Source organism: Lagopus leucura, unplaced genomic scaffold, assembly GCF_019238085.1.
Source record: "Lagopus leucura isolate 7727_CA_CO unplaced genomic scaffold, USGS_WTPT01 Super-Scaffold_100012, whole genome shotgun sequence".
Taxonomy (NCBI): Eukaryota; Metazoa; Chordata; class Aves; order Galliformes; family Phasianidae; genus Lagopus; species Lagopus leucura.
The window spans coordinates 9,004,562-9,023,265 of record NW_024962267.1 but is presented as its reverse complement, the minus strand read 5'-3'; the positions used below and the strand labels follow the sequence as shown (position 1 = coordinate 9,023,265).

Below are 18,704 nucleotides of genomic sequence, written 5' to 3'. Positions count from 1 at the left end.
TTTGATGTGAAGGAAACGCAGATACATTTATCCATGTAATGCACATTAGCTCTGTTGGTTTCATAGATAGAGTTTTCAGCACCACCAGTAGTCAAGAATCAACACAGCCATGAAGAGGCACACAAACACCTGATGCTTATGCAGCAGTTGCAGGTGCTTAAAAAAAAAAAAAAATCTAAGGACATACTCCTATGCTTTTAAACCAAAAAGAGGGTTAAGACTTGTATGGATGTTCTCTTAACCAAAGAACATCCATACAAGAACTTCAGCGACAAATCTGTTTGCTCCTCAGACCTGCAGTATTTCACATACTTATTTCTAGATGAAACATTCATACTTCATTCAGCACTGCTGACAGAAGCCTCTTTGCCCCATTTTCCTCTGTCAGATTCCTGTTCTGGTGCTGGACAAAGATCCCTGCAGCTTATTGCAAAGCGAGATGGTGTGGGGTAGAAGTTAATTCCCAATTTGAGAAGCTCTCACAATATTTCTTTGACTGAGGTGAAGAGGAGGGCTCTCCTTTTGTTTCTGTGATGCTGACAGGTACACTGGAAAACTGATTGCACTTGGTAATTCCAAAAAGGCAGAAATGCAAAGGAGGCCAGTTTATCCCTACAGGTGTTAAATGTATAATCATCTCAGACACACCATTATTTAGCTCAGTGAAGCAAAGCATGCTACAGAAAAACTCAGCAGCCATTCTAAAGGTTTAAATTCATACTACCCTATTTTGGACAGGGAATAAGACAGCAATGCCATTGAGAACAGCAGCTGTAAGACACCTTGACGTGATTTCAGCCCAGTCACGCTCCTTCAGCAGTTCAAACACAGTATGCAGTATTATGAGCATTTGTTGGGAAAGATGCAAGTAAGAAAGGTTCTCTTGAATTATTCAGATAGAAACTTGGGGATCTGTATGTTCTAACTGATACTCACATTAAACCAAGGTGAATTCAAGGCAATACTTAGTACATTAAAAGTAAATTAGTAAAATCATATGCCAATACCCATCTTGATTCCCAAGCTACTTTAAAAAAAAAAATCTACAATCTTTTGGGAGTAACTACTCTCATAAGAGCACTCGCAGGGGCCAAACTTTTGTGGGTTTTGTGCTGCTCTTGATGATACTGTTTGGGATGTGTAAAGCCTTGATCTTGCAAAAACTTTAGGACCTGAAATACAAGATAAGGACCATGTCAGTCCAGACCATGGGTATGTCCACCCTTGGATGCTCAGCACCAGAACACTGGGGTTACTCACAAACAAGCAACTGTTGTCCCCAATAGTACAGAGAAACAGGAACAAGAATTTGGAGCTGCTCACCAAGATCCTAGAGTTCAATCATTTCCACTGCCTCATACATCTATGCACTGCAAGATGACGTATGAAAAAAATCCAAAATGAGTTTTTTCCTAATGTCACAGCAACATTAGGGCCAAAAATTCCCAGCCGTCTATGGGGTTACTGTACTTTAGGAAAATTGTATTTATATATTTTACAGTCTGTATTTCAACATGACTCCGACTGAGAAACAGTTTTATTTTAGCTAAATGCCTCTAGAGCTTGACAGTAAATGATATGCATGAGCCATGTTGACTGCCATCTTCCACTTTTAATTTGACTGTCAGACATGCAAGCAACTTGCTAATGCTTCCTTCCAATTTCTGCGCAGTGTGCCTGTTGCGTAAGCAGCCTGCTAAAGGCTGTTCCAGATGGAATGACAGTATTTTGTAGGACCCCAAAGATGTAGCTATAGAGATGAATGTGTGTCAGCAGCATTGAAAGCGTGACCTTTTTTCCCTTTTTTGTCAGCAGTTCTTATTTCCACCCTATAATTTTTCCACATTCCTCGTAAGATAGGCCATGTGGGAAAAAAAAAAGAAAGTATTTAGGTCTCACAGCCATCTTCCATCATCTGCACTCACATTACCTGAATGCACAAGGCAAAGAACAAAGGAGAAGAAGGCTTATAAACAGTCTGGCATCTTCACACTGACAGCCAAGGCCACAAATATATACTAATAAGGAAACAAAACCCAGCCCACTACTACTGTAAGTTCCATAATAACAGAGAACTTCAGTGGTTTTCATAATAGGTACTTTCTCTCACGAATATTCACTAAAAAGCTTGCATTCCCCTCACTGGAAACAAGCTTTACAAAGCAAAACATTAACAATGAACAACATTTTACCAATTGTGTCACTTTTACTGGTAACTTATGTGCTCTATTAACGTCACAGAGCATTCATTATTAGCTCTTTTTAAGAGAAATCACAAAGTCTACTTATACTTCTCAAATAAAGGTATGTAAATTACTCCCACCGCTCACCTTGTACAATGGAGGTAAAACAATGTGCTTGTTCTGAAGTGTAAGCTGTGCAAAGAAGCATAAAGAAGTCTATTTTTTCCCCGTGTACATCTTTTCTCATGTAAGAAAAGAAATTACCACAGGGCACTTCTGTCCTGTTTCAGATGATCAATTCAGTGTTCTGAAGCACTACATGTATTTTCATTAAGATTTCTTAGTTTTTCCTCCACAATGTACAGTGGTTTCCTTTTGATGCAGAGTACCGTGGCACATGCTACAATTAAGGAGGGAAGAAAGCAACGCAGGCTTGAAAAACAACAGAGGATGAGGAAGGAATGGCTTTTGTCAATGTGACAGACCTGAGCTGGGTGCAGAGTGGGACTTGGTAGGGGTTGTGAAGGCTCTGGTTTTGCAGTTTGCCCCTCACTGCAGATGGCCCTTTGATCTCCTAACCAGACAGCAAGCATGCTGGCACCCCATGTGCTGGTGAGAGCTGCTCTGTGTGCACTGCACAGCATGAACACGCATGGGACTTGCTTTAAAAATGGATTCACCCAAATCAGAATTCCCTTTTAGAAAGTCTCACGTTGTTCAGAACTTCCCAGCTGAGAGACAGGAAATATGTTTCAATCTCCTCAAATCTTGCAAGACCAAGAGTTAAATTCTTAACAGCAATCTCCTTTCACAATTATCGTTTTTCACAGCCAACCTCCTGATACAAACCTGACTGTGGGACAGCTTCATCTTGAGGTTCTGACATATAAAAAGGACCAGAAGTTAGGCCCTGCCTGTGGCCTAGTCAAACATATTCAGCATGAGTTCTCAGTGCTAAGAGCAGGCCATACAACCCCACTGCAGCCCTGCCAGCAACCAGCCAGGCTTACAGATAAGTAAGTAACCTGACAACCATCACCCAACACCGTGCCAAATGAGACCTGTTCTGTCCTGCCCTGCTTTTACACAGTCCAACAAGATGGAGCAACATTTCTGCCTCTTACCACAAAATACCCCCAAATTTTTAAAGTACTATTGATAACCTTTACCTCAAATTCAAGTTTTGACAGCCGCAAAGCAGCATGCAAAAGGAATGAGCGGCAGAGCTGCACCCTTACACATGCTCACATTATGCTAATCTGCAGACACTTAATCAGAAAGGCTAATACATTACAAACAATTAATGGCCAGAAGAATCAGGAGAGGTTTTGACCCTCTCTAACAAGGGCTTGAAACATAAAAATATTCTGATTATGTATGAATCTCATACAAAATTGCAAATTATATGTCCACAATGCATAAAATACAGTCATTTTCAAGTCACATTTAGGTAAAAATGGAAACTGGACTTAGCTGCTGGAGCAGCTCTTCAATTGATCCAACAACTCATTGTGTCTTCAAATATGAATAAATGCAATTTAATCAGCCATTCCTATCGACTAATCCCAAGTATTTATTGAGGAAACATGCAACTACAGGAGAAAAGAAGGTCATCCAGAACACAGGATCCCATGATAATCAGTAGGTTAACAGCAGGACGTGAAATCCTCATCCTAGCAGAATCAATGCAAAATTCCTGTCAACTTAAATGGGGCCAGAATCCTCAGTCTAAAACTCACAATGGACCAAGCCTTGTGACAATGGAGAATTCTGTCCCTGAGCAGACCTCAAGACAAGCAAAGGTAACAGATCCTGAAAGGGAAGTTCAGATGTCCCAGTCATAACTCAGTAATTACAACAGCTTGTCACCGCTGAACTACACTAGGTAAAGAAGCAAAGCGTCACCTCCTCCCTAGGCTAGCTGAGAGGCACTGAGGGGCTCATGGCCAAAGGTTCCCTCACTCCAACAGTGCCTCACCCTGCAGTGCTGCCAACCGCAGCCTGAGGGCAGACAGAAGGCAATGCACCCGCACCTGAATGCTGCCAGGGCACAGCTATGGCTACAACATCTGCAGAGAGGCGTGCTACGCTAACCAGGCTTCCCCAGACTCCTCTCTGGAGCCAGAGGGAAGGCAGTTTGCACTTTTGGAAGCCTGGCCAGAGCACTACAACTGCAACTAGAAGGAGAGCTTAGCGTTTGCCTTCATAAATCGACAAATCATTATGAAATACCTCTGATTCAATAGCATATTTGGATGTTTCAGATCCCTGTTTTTTGCTGCTAATAGTCCCTAGGTTTTTCAGTGGCAGCTCTCGTGACAAGAACAGAGAGGCCTGGATGAAAAGAGAAACTCAGATTCTGTACCATCTGTTACATGACTCCCAATCTGAGAGAACAGATGCTGGACTTCCCAATCAGCTTTTGGCTGATCTAGAAACATTTTGCTAATTAGGGCTATAACTATAGCTAAGACAAAACAAGTGTCAGAGAAAAAGTGAAAGACTGGCTCAAATTCCTCTTATACTACCTGGGTAAAGGAGATGTCCTTTCGGTAATCGTAATATGGCACAAAACAGCCTTCCTTAGAATGAACATACACCAAGAGGACATCAGAAAACTGAACATGCCCTCCAATTAGATTCTACAAAAAAAAAAAAAAAAAAAAAAAAAGCGTGCACTGGATTCAACAGATTCACCTGAACTAGGCAGCAATTTTCTATCCTATTGCACATCTGTTGTTTTACTTTACACATTATCCTACAGCACATCTGTCCTGTGCTCTCACAGAGAGAAATCTGTGTGGCACTGAGTCGTTCATAAGGCAATTACTGCATAGAAACCTGACCACACACTGGGGTATCCACGCATCTCGTGGATACAGCAATATACATACAGCAAAACCAAGGGCATTTCCACATGGTACTCCACTGCCAATCCTATGTGTGTCAAACACCAAAATGTCAAAAGTACCAAAAGCACTTCAATGGAAGTCAGTTTGAAGTATAATATGATAGCTACAATACCTATGGCATAAACAGGGAGACAATTTTTCCTATAGACACTAAAGATAGTTTACACTACCAATAGCTCTGATGCTTCTCATTGACATATGAATGCATGGATGTAGCTTAATTAAACAAAACTATGCCTGTGCAAAGGAAATGTAGTAGTAATTTTAATTTCAGTCCCTGTACCTAGAACAAGAGAATTTTCTCTAAATACTGCTTTAAAGCTTGTGTGAAAGAGCGTGGCTATATTAAAAACGCATCATTATTTGTACATTCTTTCATTTGTCAAATATCAATTCTGTTGTTTTAAAACAATCTGTACTTAATTTAACCTAAGTTATTTAAGCTTTTTATGCTTTCCAATACATTACGCCAAAGCATATTTCAGTATGATTGATGATGAGTTTTTGAAATAGTACTGTTGCAAAAATAAGAGCTGGTATGATGCATTTTGCTATAACAGATTTTCAAGTAAACAATAAAACTTCCAACTTTCCGGGACTTGCTTCCTTCCTTAAATGACATTTAATAATCAGAACCTTCCTCACTCTTGCTAGCAGTCCAGCTTTTACTATTATCCCCATCCCCACAGCTGATAGAGGGATACTCTACATTTTAGGCACACAGACTCCCCTTAGGCCTACAGGATTCTTGGGTACTGGTACAACTCTTTGCACAGATGCAACACTTCCTGAAAGGAAACAAATAACTTCACCATTTTGCTCATTTTTTGTACAAGTTCCATGGCTACAGAAATCACACAGCACTACACACATCTGCTCACTTTATAGATCTCTCAACTTTGCAAACTTTTCTGCATGGTTACAGAATTCTTTTTTGCACTTGAATTCACTGGTTGAATACGTAAGTACTGGCAGCATAAACCTCAAGAAAAATCCTACAGCTCTCTGAAAAATGATGCAGACCATTGTCGAAGTTCAGCCCTAAATGCCATGATGTTGTAAAATAGGATGCACACACAGCTGGCCAAAAAAGAAGCAATGAACAGTCAACAAAATTGTGCATTGGTCTTCAGAATCATAAGAAGAATGAAACATCATTTATATGCAAGTCATCTAACTTTCTATTTACTTCCTTCCTTCGTGTAAAATTAACTGAAAGCATGGTCTTAAATACACAACCTTCAGCTTAACTGGTTCCTACCTCCAGCATTAGTTACTGATCTCTTTCACACCTTGCCTCCCCAAAATGCAGCAATGCAGGCTGAAACAAGGAGCCTTGTTGGTTTTGTTTTGTTTGGGGCAGGGAAATAGACAGACTGCTTCCAGCAACTGGGAATAGGGAGCAAATTGCAACACTGTTCAGGGGAAGGTAAAGAGGAAAATCCAGAAATTTCACAAGTAAACAAAATGCAGGTGCAACAGCAACATCAATTAAGAAGCTATTCACTTGACATAAAGCAGTACAGCAGAGCTTTCTAGGCAAAGTTTACCTGAGAGTTCTATTCTGCTTGATGCACAAACGTATCCCAGCTGACACTTACACAGATACAACAGATTTCCACCTTTCTGCAAGTAATAAAGGAAAACCCATATGCAAAAATCAAGCTTCAGGTCTTAAAAACGCAAAGGAATGTGGTTCAAGTGTCACTAAGATCAAAACCAGCCTATAATAATATCTGAGTAAGAGTCACTGCATCTTCACTGTGTCTTTGCTTTCCTACTTACCAAAGACAATGTGAGCATGAGTTTGTCCACAAAAGGGAAGAATAGAAATGTAAAACAGAAGGCTGGAGAAAGGATAGAGTGTGCAGCATAGCAGCAGGACAACAAGGGAAAATGGAAATCTCATGCAGGGGCATGGGAAGCAAAAGAAGGTACAAAATTTACAAGATTGGTAATTAATACTATAAAGGAAGTGCACATTTTCACTACCAACCAACAAAAATGACAACACAATACCAACCAAGTAAACAATTGCTAAATTTCAATTCATATTCCAGCACTTTATGTCACCATTAAGCTTTATGTAACTATCTTATAGAGAAAACATGAACCACTGTTAATTGACTACATTAACTAAAATACTCTATTTATGCAAAGGAAATTGACTCCTTTACAGCATTTTGTTCTAGATTCAAATACATCTAGCTTATAAAGCAGTTGTGTACAAACAGCTAAAAAAAAAAACAGTTTTAGCCCTTAATAAAAAGATGAGTTACATGACACTTACTGCCACAGCATGTTTGTGACTGAGGTCACCAGGATAAGAGGCACTTGGGTGGAAGTCAGCAGGTGGGCCCAAAGCTGGATCACTGCTCCTTCGTACCAGAAGCGGCATGCCTAGGAGACAAAATCAAGAGTTAAGATTGTTTCCAAACTCCTTTCACATATACACAAACACTGCAAAGACGTTCTTGCTGAAACTACCAGAAAGCCAGTTGCTGGTATTTTTTAATTGCAACTGTCACAACTGAATAAGCCATATTCCAAATTCAAATGCAATGCTCCTTATACTTTTAAGGCCATCATCCCTACCATTCTTCTAATTTCTGTCAGTTGATTTTCATAACTGAAGTGAGGACAAAAGCAGACACTACTTAATTCTTTCAGGAGTCCAATAAAGACAGAGTAACAGGGTATTAATCTGAAAATCTAAGCACAGCATGAGGTAAAGGTTTTGTTTTCCACCTATGCACTACCCTGAAGAAGTCCATAGCAGGAAGGTTAGAAGTGACCACAATCAGAATATACAGTCCCTGTGCAGCTCCAGCTCACAGCATCAGCTGGGCCTGGGGCAAGCATTCAATGCTGCACAGTGGCACAGGCAGTACTAACACTTGTTACGGGTTAGAACAGAATGAGCAAACTGTATGTAGATAAGCACCCTGACAACATATACCAAAAGTATATTAGAACATCCACTATACATACATACCTTTAATTTGTTCATCACTGTCCTCCTTAGACATGAAGAGTTGGTAATGGAAAACTAGCACTTACCCCATTTATTATGTGATTACACAGACAACTATACAAGTTTATTTAGGAGATACACTTGGCTGTTGTTTTTTTGTCAACAAACAACACCTTTTTTCTTACTGCATTCCTTTTGTCACATTGTGCTTCTATATTATTCTACTCATGCTACAGCATTTGTGCTGAGCACAATACCACAATAACCATTGTAAGCTAAGACAGAAGAAGTATTTCTTTTCTGTGAATAATGAAATACAGAAAACATGTTCCCTTCTGCATACCAAGCTGATCATACAAGGCATGCTATTTATAAGCACTACTTTTTGTGTCAGAGCAGCACTATGTATCTTAAACTTTGGAACCTGGTTTACTAAGTATTTCTCCTCCTCCCACTGCACTGCAGCAGTAAGCCACAGACAACGAAGAGTCAAATGTGTCCTGAACTAAAATTTTATTCTCCTAATGGCTTTAACTTTGATTTCCTCAGGGTGCATTTCCCTCTTTCAAACTCTGTCCAGAGCTCCTTCTGTCACAGTATTGCAGAACCTCATCCCAGCCTTACTCACTCTTTGACAAAGCTGAGGAATTTGTCTGGTCACACTAAAAGCTCCATACTATTTTGTTTCAAGCCACGCAGAGCAATCAATTTCCCTTTTGCTAGCATCACCTTCAAGGATCAGTCCCTATACAGATTCATGGTTAACAGTATATTTTCCCTGAACTCTTATGTTTTGGAAATATTTTTTTTTTTTAACTGCAAATATGGTTGAATTGAGCATATGGTCGAAACCTCACTTAGATTTAAATTGGTTACATTAGAAAAAACAGAAGAGAAGTTCTGCCATTTGTGCACAATTAAAAAATGAAGCCTTCCATCAACACAATAACAAAAGAAACATCTCCATGCCGGATGTAATCCTATTTGCTTAGTTTGTTTTTTAAATTAAGAAAGAAGCCGTATGGAGACATTAACACCTGCCCCGATCAGGAGCACCTTCTGCCTCACTTTGCAGTGCTTGCACCCTCTGGTGATTCAAAACTCATTTTGGGTTAGGAGGGGGCTGGCTAACAAGAAATAGCACATTTAGGAATACTGCACAACTGCAGAGAAATAACACAAGGTCTGGAGTTCAGTACCCCAGTGTGGTCACAGAGCCTTGAGCTGCAGCTCTCTCAATCACGCTGAGCTCTTCAAGGTTTCCCTCTAGGCTCCAGCAGCAAATCTGATGCCTAGATTTAGATAGTTAAATATCACCCAATGTGACCATGAATGCAAACATGACTACTCCCACCTTTCCTCCACTTTTTTCTTCTGTGTTTAAAGTCGCCTTGCTTGGGAAAGAACAATTCACCTCTAGCTGAAACACTTCCACCTCTGTTATTTAGTTTGCAGGCTGCAGTCACTGGGCCAAATTCAGAAAACTGATAACCAAAGTTTTTCACCCAAAAGCCATTGATATGGGCTGTGCTATCTAAAACACAGTCTTTCTGGTGCAAATATACTCAGTCAACTTTCAGGTAAGCTGCCAAATTGAAGAACGTAGGGAATATAAGCACTCGCAGTTAACTGCATTTGTTGCAGCTTTCTTATACATTGTAAATTTTGTTCGCTTGCTTAGCAATGGAAGAGGAATGAACTATTTTTGAGAAGAACAAATGATACACATAGATGGAATACTGTAAGTGGGTAGAAAGATTTACAGTACATCACCTAGACAGTTAAAGTCCTAACTTTAAATTCTGCTCCTGCATGTAAAAATGTTTATTAGGATAGGAAAAAAGCTCTCTGTCATGCATGTATCAAACTATCAGCTGCTAAAGGCCACACCAATGACAATCCCTTCTCTGCCTGCTGCCACATCGCACTCACCAGTATAAACTACCTTCTCATGCCTGTGTGTGTCAGAATGTTGTTCTTTTTTAGAGCTTCCTCAGAGCACAGCTCAACAAAATTTGAAGCCAACATTGAAGCAGAACTCTATAAAGCGAAAATTCATCCACATGCACCAATGTGAAATTGTCCTTCAACACAGACAACAATGTGCTGGAAGATCCCTGACAAGCTATTCACTGCTATACAACAGCCACTAAAGCAGAGAGCAGAAAGACTTTTAACTGGTCTTGTCACCAAACAAATACAGGAACTGAAAACAAAATATTACAAGCAGGATAGTCATTTGTATTTAAATACAGGCAAGGTCATTAATACATAACCATTTTTCTTCTTTTTATCAGACACATTTCACTTTAGCAGGCGTGCAGACAGCTCTGCCAGTCAGGGCTTTTTGAGAGCACAAGCAATCAGAGCGGGTAATCCAGTCACCCTGGATTTATTGCTTACTTCCACCTGAGGCACCACATAATGGTGCTGCCATGTACTTAAAGTGCAGCTGACACTACCTTGTATATTCTACCATCTGATAGGATCACAACCCCCCCCCCTTTTTTTTTCCTCAAGTATCTACTGCTTCAACAACAGAGCTCCTATGTTTAAAACTAACCCAAATTGCTCGTAATAGCACCTATCAATACAATTTAAGATCTACATCTATCTGTTCTGTCTGAAGTGCATACTGCACTGTTAAATTCCCATGGATACAAGATTAAATTAATGAACTAGGATGATGTAACAGTGAGACAATTGACTTAAAATCTACAAACAGATGAAAATCAATTTCCAACCAGCTCTCCTTCATACACTATGAGCCCAGTGCTCTAATAGCAGCACAAGGTATCTCTCCATTGCTCTTAATAAGGATATCTTAAAGAAACAAAAGCTATGAACTACAAGGAAAATCCAGGAGACTGTAAACAGATTTTTTTGGTGCTGTGTATTCTAACAGAATGCTTTTTCCTGGTTGTACACCATGGAAACCATGAAGTCAGAGTTTATTTACAAAACACAAAGACTGTTCCCACAGTTTCTGACCAGAATTACATTCTTTTACCACTGTCATTATAAGAAATGATACCTAATGAAACAACCGTAGGATATTTGTATTTATAGTTTTTGAGGTTTCAATGGCAGATATTACACATAAGAACTTCCCACGTAGATATTTTGGTAATGAAGTTACTTTACATTCTGTTTGCAGAAATTAAATCAACATCCACACGAAACAAGGTTCCCCACTCCTCATCTTAAGGCACAAGCGGACTCGTGTACGTACCTATGGAAGACATAGTTGTACCACTGCTGTGTTCTCTGTCAGGAAGGTCTCCATCCACAGGGCAAGCCTTCAAGTGGGGTCCCCCCCAGGTACACTCCTCCTACCCTTCATGTCACAGCATACCTCAAATGCCAACCGATTCAGCCTGTTCCCACTTCTGTCAGCACAGCGCTCCCAGCTCCAGGCCCAACAAGAGCTGGGACACAGGGAGCTACAAAGGTGCGCCGAGGGGCCTCAGCTGCGGGCACTGCATCAGCAGCCCAGGCGTGGGGCCTGATCAGACTTCCCACAGCAGGCAGAGCAGGGGCTTTGCCCCGCCGGGATTCTCACAAAATACACAACCCTTCCACTGGCTGGAAAGGCTGACGAGGAACAGGGCGGGAGCAGCCTGCAGCACTCACTGACCAGCACTCGCCACCACAGCCTGGCTACTGGCTCCTGCCCAGGGAAGGCCCTGTCCCTGCCACAGCTGCACCGTGCTGCCGGCCGAGGCTAAAGGCCTGGGTGGTTGCAAGCACCTCAGGCCTTTCAAGTACTATTGAAAAATATACAAATACACAGATATTATGTATCTCACTTCTGTTGCATTAGAATTTCCCTACACATGACTTTGTTTCTAACATAATCTCTTCAAATTGCATTCGATGTAAATGGAATCTAAAATTCAGATACACGCGCAAGAACGGTTTCTTGTTACTCCTCCAACCTGCTGGACACAGCAAAAAGCATTCATCTTACTAAACAGAGTGTTGTATTTAAACAGCATATTATCTGCATTTAAATCAATCATTTTAGGTTAATCCATCCTACAAGATTTTAAAGCTAACAGATCTCAGACTCTCGCACCTAATTTTTATTCACAGATTGAAAGGTGAAAATAAGCATTTCTTCTATTTCAATTCCCAGTACATTTCTCAACTTCAAATGAAACACTTAATGAACTTCACTAGCTGAATAAACTGACACAAAGAAAACATTCTCTGCACCTGCAGCAGCAGCTGCGCTGCTAATGGCTGGTTTAGCACTTGGGCTACATCAGTTATGGGTGCTCAGGCAGGGACTCCTCCACAGTTCAGCACCTTGGTCTTCTCTGAGAACTTTGGCACCTGAACTGTACAGCCTGAATATGACATGGGTAGCATTTTATTGCTGAAATACTAAAATACACCTCTTGACTGTTCCAATGGTGTTTTTAAAGAAGTGTATCAAACTAGACATTAATAAAGATTTTTGTAGTATTTAAATGTCACCTAGATTTATTTATTCTTTCTCTCACCTTAATTAAGAACCTTTTCTTTTTTAGACTTCCCTCAAAAATAATTCCTATTATGGTTATTTTCCATTCTGGTCACAGCAAACTACTGTTAGTCTCAAATTTCAAACTTCTGCCTGACAGTTGTAAGAAATTAAGATGAAACAGTGAAGTCTCCAGAACCAGAGCTTTCAGGAAGGCTTCAAGGAACTATAAGAAAAGTGTAGATAAGCCACACTGTGTACAGCCCAACACCTACCCTACCTGCTATCCAGCACCCACCAGTAGCAAATACTTGGCAAAGGAGCCCAGAAACAACCATGGAGCAGCCAATGCTCTGGTTTGCAGAAATCTGTGGTTCAAAGAACTTGACCAGAGCAGGATCCAGACTACCACCAGCTCTAAGATGAGTCACATCTTGCAAATTCATTTAATTTCATTTTACCTCATTGATTTTTTTGGCTTGTAATACTGAATTACAGAATTTTGCTGAAGGCTTCACCAAAGAGGCAATTTGTGGCTGTTTTTGTTTTTCAAACTCTCAGAAAGTTAAAAAGTGACAAAGATAACAAGGATCTTTTTTTTACCCTTTAGTGGTAGAGCTAAAAATAGGTGAGCCAAGATACCACACGTCATATGTGTTGAAAATGACCTCTAGAGATCGTCTAGTTCAACCCCCTGCCAAAAAGCAGCTTCCCCATAGTATTCATCCTCATCTCAAAGCCAGTGAGGGTACAACATCCTGCTTCACCTAATGCCCACAGTAAAGAGACTTCCATGCAATGAAGCAGTGAGTTGTGACGAATGCAAAACACAAATCTGCAGCCACTGTGTCTATGGGAAAATTGTGTAACATACTGGGAGGAAGTGCAGCTTTTGCCAGCTATGTTCAGGAGAAGTAAATACACAACTCTCCTCTTCAGTTGGCTGGGATTTTACATTTCTGCTTTAAGAAACAATCAGATTCTGAAGCAGCACTTCAAAGTAAGCTGCCAAAAAATTAACTATCAACTGAGGCTCTTAAAAGGGTAAATAAAATACAAAGCAATGACAAAGAACTATACAGCAATGGGCAAATCAGCTGAATCATTGAACTTTTACTTGTAGTTTTTCTAATGATGACTTCCATAAGACGTGTTCACCTGTATACTGAAACATGCATACATGGAAATAAACAGCAAACAAAACCATTAGTGAATGAACATCGCAAAACTGTGTAAAAATGTATAAACATGGTTTCTTAAATGACAAAGGGTGACTGTCTACTTCAAGACGTTTACACTAAATAATATCCAACTATCAATCAGCCAAGGTTAGTAGGTTCATTTTCGACCTGAAATACAGATTTTACTGTCTTGCCTCAGAGGCAATGCAGAACGTAGTGCTGCAGTGATTTATAAGCATGCATATACACCTTCACATTTTTTATACTACCTAGCACTATTTTACTGCCTGAGACTGCACTACAGCCATTCAGTACAATGTTACAGTATATCCTTCCCAATCCACTAGGTGCAAACATTTAGCTTACAGAAGTGGGCTGGTCTGATTTTAAAGTAACATTACCCTCAAAACTAGCTGTGCATCACAATCATACATGAAGAATCTCAAAAATAGCAACATCACAAGATCAGCAATATAAAAACAAGTAATTAAAAAGCTAACACTGAGCAAGCAGCATCAAAAATAGAGTTTTGTAATAGAATTTATTCCATCATTCTGAGCCCCACTCATTCAACACCATCCCCCAAAACCATCCCTGAGGCAATAAAAGGCTGGAAATGAACATTCCTGCTGGAGAGCTCCTTCAAGCAAGCATGCAACTCGTGACAGAAAGTATTTTTCTCCTTACTTATCATATTTTCAGGGAATAGCTCCTTACCCCAAAGTAACATATATTAGACAAAGGGCAAAGGGAGTAGAGACAGTGGGAATAACAGATGTGAACCAATAATCACTGGGGAAAGCAGAGGGGTTATCAGAAATAAGGAGGGACTCAGTTAACATGCCACACACAAATTTATTACCACTACTGCTACTAAATTCTTAATAATGAAGAAAGAAAAGAAGGGATGGCTTGTTTTCTAAACAGACAACATACAGAAAGACATGGGATGTATTATTTTTTCTGCTGCCAGGTGGGCCTGAAGGTGACTGGCACACAACTGTTTATTTTTACACAACAAAAGGAAGGGATTCCACCCAAAGGGATTTGGACAGGCATGAAAAGTAGGCCCTGAAGACCTAATTGCAGCCTTTCGCTACTTAAAGGAAACTTAACAGGGGGGAGATTGACTTCACACATTAGCAACAGTTTTAAATTAAGAGATTTAGGTTAGGTATAGAAGGAAATTCTTTATGGTGGTGAGGCCCTGGCACAGCTGCCCAGAGAAGATGCAGATCCTTGGAGGCACTCAAGGCCAGGTTGGATGGGACCCTGGGGCTGATGGGGGGCAGCCAGCTCGTGGCAGAGAACTGGCACAAAGAGGGGCATTAAGGTCCCTTTAACTCAAGACATTCTGTGATTCTATATATGGATACAGATATATATCCTTTTATAAAAGCACTGTTATATTGGCTTTGCTGAAACACAAAAGAAATCTGCTTTGCTAGTGCAAAACTCATTTCTATGAACCAAGGATAGCTAAGTAATATCCAGCTTAAGTCACGAGGTCAAAACACACAATGCCTGCACTCTGACTGAAATGAAAAGTTATCTTCAAACCTTTAGCTTGCCTGGGAACAGAAACCATTTGTTTTAAGAACTCAACTAGACTTTAATTGATCATCACAATTCTTTAAAACCAGATTAAGCCAAATGCCACAGAGGAGAAAAATCCATCAAGTACCGAGCCATCCTCACATACACCTGTGACAAACTGCACCGAACAGCGCTTCATTTCACTGCTGCAAGAGCAGCTCTTGGGCACAGAAAAAAGAATGAAGTCCTATCTGCTTAATGAAATAAACAGTATTGCTTCAAACAACAGAAGCTTTTGCAATGCATTTTTCATATAAACTTACCAATTTCAAGATGTTAATTTCCCCTGAATCATACAGCAGAGAATTACTCAATGTACTGACAAACATCGGTATGCTCTGCCAATAAACTGACATTGCAAGATTAAGATGAACAAGCTTTTACATTAAAAAACCTTTCCAATTTGAAACAGCACGTATGCTGTACACAAGCAATAGCAACATTTTGTCAAATGAATAGTTTCAGCTCATACCTGTTTTCATAACATTTAAAAAAGCATAATCATGCTTTTTTCTCTGTATTTAAAAGTGCACTGTCCACATATCCATTGTATAGCATCTCAAAGTCCACTTCAGAGGGGACGAACCGAATACATGCCTTTTACAATGCCCTCAAGCCTACTTCAATACATCCACTTCAAACCAGGCAAGAGAGAGGAGGATCTCTTCCTAAGTTCCAAGTTTGCCCATGAAGGGCAGGCACCCGATGCCACAGAGAACCACTGGGCTCTATCAGACATCTCAGGGGAGAGCACCCAGAAGAAACCTCACTTTCCATCTCTTGTATTTCTAAGCTCAGACACTACCAGGGAAAGCATCTGTTTGTGTCTGCTGCTACAAATGCAACTGAGAAACAGCTTTGACTGACTTAGCAAACCAAACGGGAAGGATCATACATGCTTAATGCCAAGGACCCACAGAAAAGCAGCAAGTTTCTGTGCACTCAACCATCATCTATTGAATAAAGCAACTGCTCTGCACCAGTCACAAAGGCATTTCCAACTCAAACTGACATGGCTATAAAATAGATCTTCCATAAATAAGTTACTGTCTCCTTTTCTCTTCAGTCCCCATAGGCAGAAAAAAAAAACAAACTGACATCAAAAAAAGAAAAGAAAAAAAAGTCTTTCCTAATCCAGTACCTACCACATAGAGAAAATCACTGTAAAATAACATGGATCTGTTAGGTGTAAAAGGACCAGCAGCTTGCTTGCAGGCGCACAGTGAATTTTAAGATGGCTGATAAGGGCCAACAGAACTACAAACGCTTGAACCTCAGACTGTTCTGCTGATTCTGCTGTGCTTCTGTGTGATTTAACCCAAAAGCCTTACTATAAGGTGAAAATTCTGCTACTGAAACCAATTCATGTGTACTTGCACGTCACATGCTAGAAGAGTTACTGCGACAAAGCAGTGCTTTTAAAGGAAACAGAACATTCTGAAGCAACACAATCTCATGATCTAGGGGAAGCTGGCAGATCAGGCTGTTGGTTGCACAAAGCACTGCCTATGAACCAAAGGTCTGTGAAAAGGGATGATGTCACTGGACAATCACTTAGTGATAGCCTGCAGGCAGCTGCTGCAAAGGGCATGGATGCATGTTTCATGAGCAGGTAACTGGTGGTAACCATTCACTTGGAAAAGACATAAAAAGAACAAGAAAACGTTTCTGCTCTGAAATTGGCAAATGTCTAGAATAAAAGATTTGAAAATACTCTGGGGAGATTGTATTACTTCACACTTGACACATTAGTTGCTACCAGGAAGTTGTGTTTTACCACTCTACATTGCTATCTCATTTTTTGTGATTCTAACATGCGCAACTATTATCTTAAGGATGCCAGACAGAACCATTTGCACATATAGCCAGTATCTCTAATACATGTAACCCCAGACATCTTGGGATCTCTAAAGATCTTATGTTTCTAGTCCCTGCTTGCAAAGTCTTTCCAACATCATTTCTGGTCAATAGGTTGTGATAGAATCCAAAAACACAGTGCCAACAGAAAATAATGCTAGTTGTTACTCTATCACCTACATACAAGGCTCTCCGAAAGCTTCATCATTCTAAATATTTGTTAGTAGATTTGTTATTGCATCAAAGGATACATTCACAATTCACCAGAAATCCAAGATAATACATTTTGCTACTATGAAGAGAAATGATCAACAGCAATGATGTAGAAGACATTCATCTAAAAGGAATTTGACTGGAACAGCAAAACCTACCATCTGAGCACCATATAGGAAATTTCTTAATTGTCTCTTCAATGACTTCAATATGCTATCTTCAATAAGTATTATGGTATCACAATTTACCCAACTCAAAACAGTTTTGCCTCATTACATTTGTTCAGTCAGAACAAAGGAGGTACAGGAACAACTCAGACCAAATACGAAGCATCGCTAAGGATGACATCTAATCCCAGAGAAAATGAAGTCTTGTGGTAGCACTAGGGAAAGGACTAGTTGGCAGGCATGGTCTGAATTCAAACTGCTGAAGTCTAGTCTTCAGGGCATGCAGACGTTCAGAAGCAACCTTTGGGAGTCTTCATGCTAGGCTAGAAGGGCGTAGGTTCAGCTAGCCAAATAACCATTTCTAGCAAAACTTTAATCAGTTCTTTCCCTGGAGCGTAGATTGCCCCAGACTTAAGTACGTTCACCATGGAGTAAAGTTATGTGGCTCTAGTGTATTCAGCGTACTAAGAAACAACAGTTAAAAACTGCAATAAATTTAAGACAGTGCTTGGGTTTACAGATGTTTATGGTTAACTCGCAAATGTTTGCACCTTACCATGTAATGGACACAAGTGTTTTTATTAATAGCATTGCAGTGCTTCTACATTTTTCTTAACCACCAAAACCCAGAATTTCACCTGTTCCAAAAAGACAAATGCAGCTATTTTAGAAGCCATCAAAGAGACAAGTAAGTTCCTGAACTATTTTAAGGATGCATGTGCCAAGTATTAGGTCAATTTGCTAACAAGTAAGAAACTGTTTTGCCCTACCATTTTAACTTACGTGGAAACAACATAAGATAAGGCATCTTTAGTTTTCAAGTCAAATATAGGATTACCTTCATTTTTGCTTATTTTCAAAGTTCTAAGCAAGACAAGAAAAAGGAAAGGTACTTAACTACATACTGGAAAAACTATGATTTCACTGTCAGAATGATCACTGCAAGAAATATCAACTACAAAAAAATTCTACAAGTATCCTATAATAACAAAATATGTATTTTCTCCTTTATGACAATTTCTATCTAGTTGGTAAAGGCTTCAGGACTAGATATAGCACGTAGTTAACTGTATCAAACATACAATTCATTTTTAACAAGTTTCAAGGCAGTATCTTAAGCGCCTTTTCTAAGATCTGTGTTGATTTTTTTTTT

General features: G+C 39.9%; 1 protein-coding gene across 1 annotated transcript in view; it reads right to left on the bottom strand.

Moving 5' to 3' along the window:
- PARD3B (par-3 family cell polarity regulator beta) overlaps window positions 1–18,704 on the bottom strand; it is a 371,446-nt gene that overhangs the window by 248,480 nt on the left and 104,262 nt on the right. Inside the window, exon 4 of the mRNA XM_042874585.1 lies at window positions 7,386–7,495. Within this exon, the coding sequence (XP_042730519.1) occupies window positions 7,386–7,495 (110 nt within the window). The remainder of the gene's footprint in view (window positions 1–7,385; window positions 7,496–18,704) is intronic.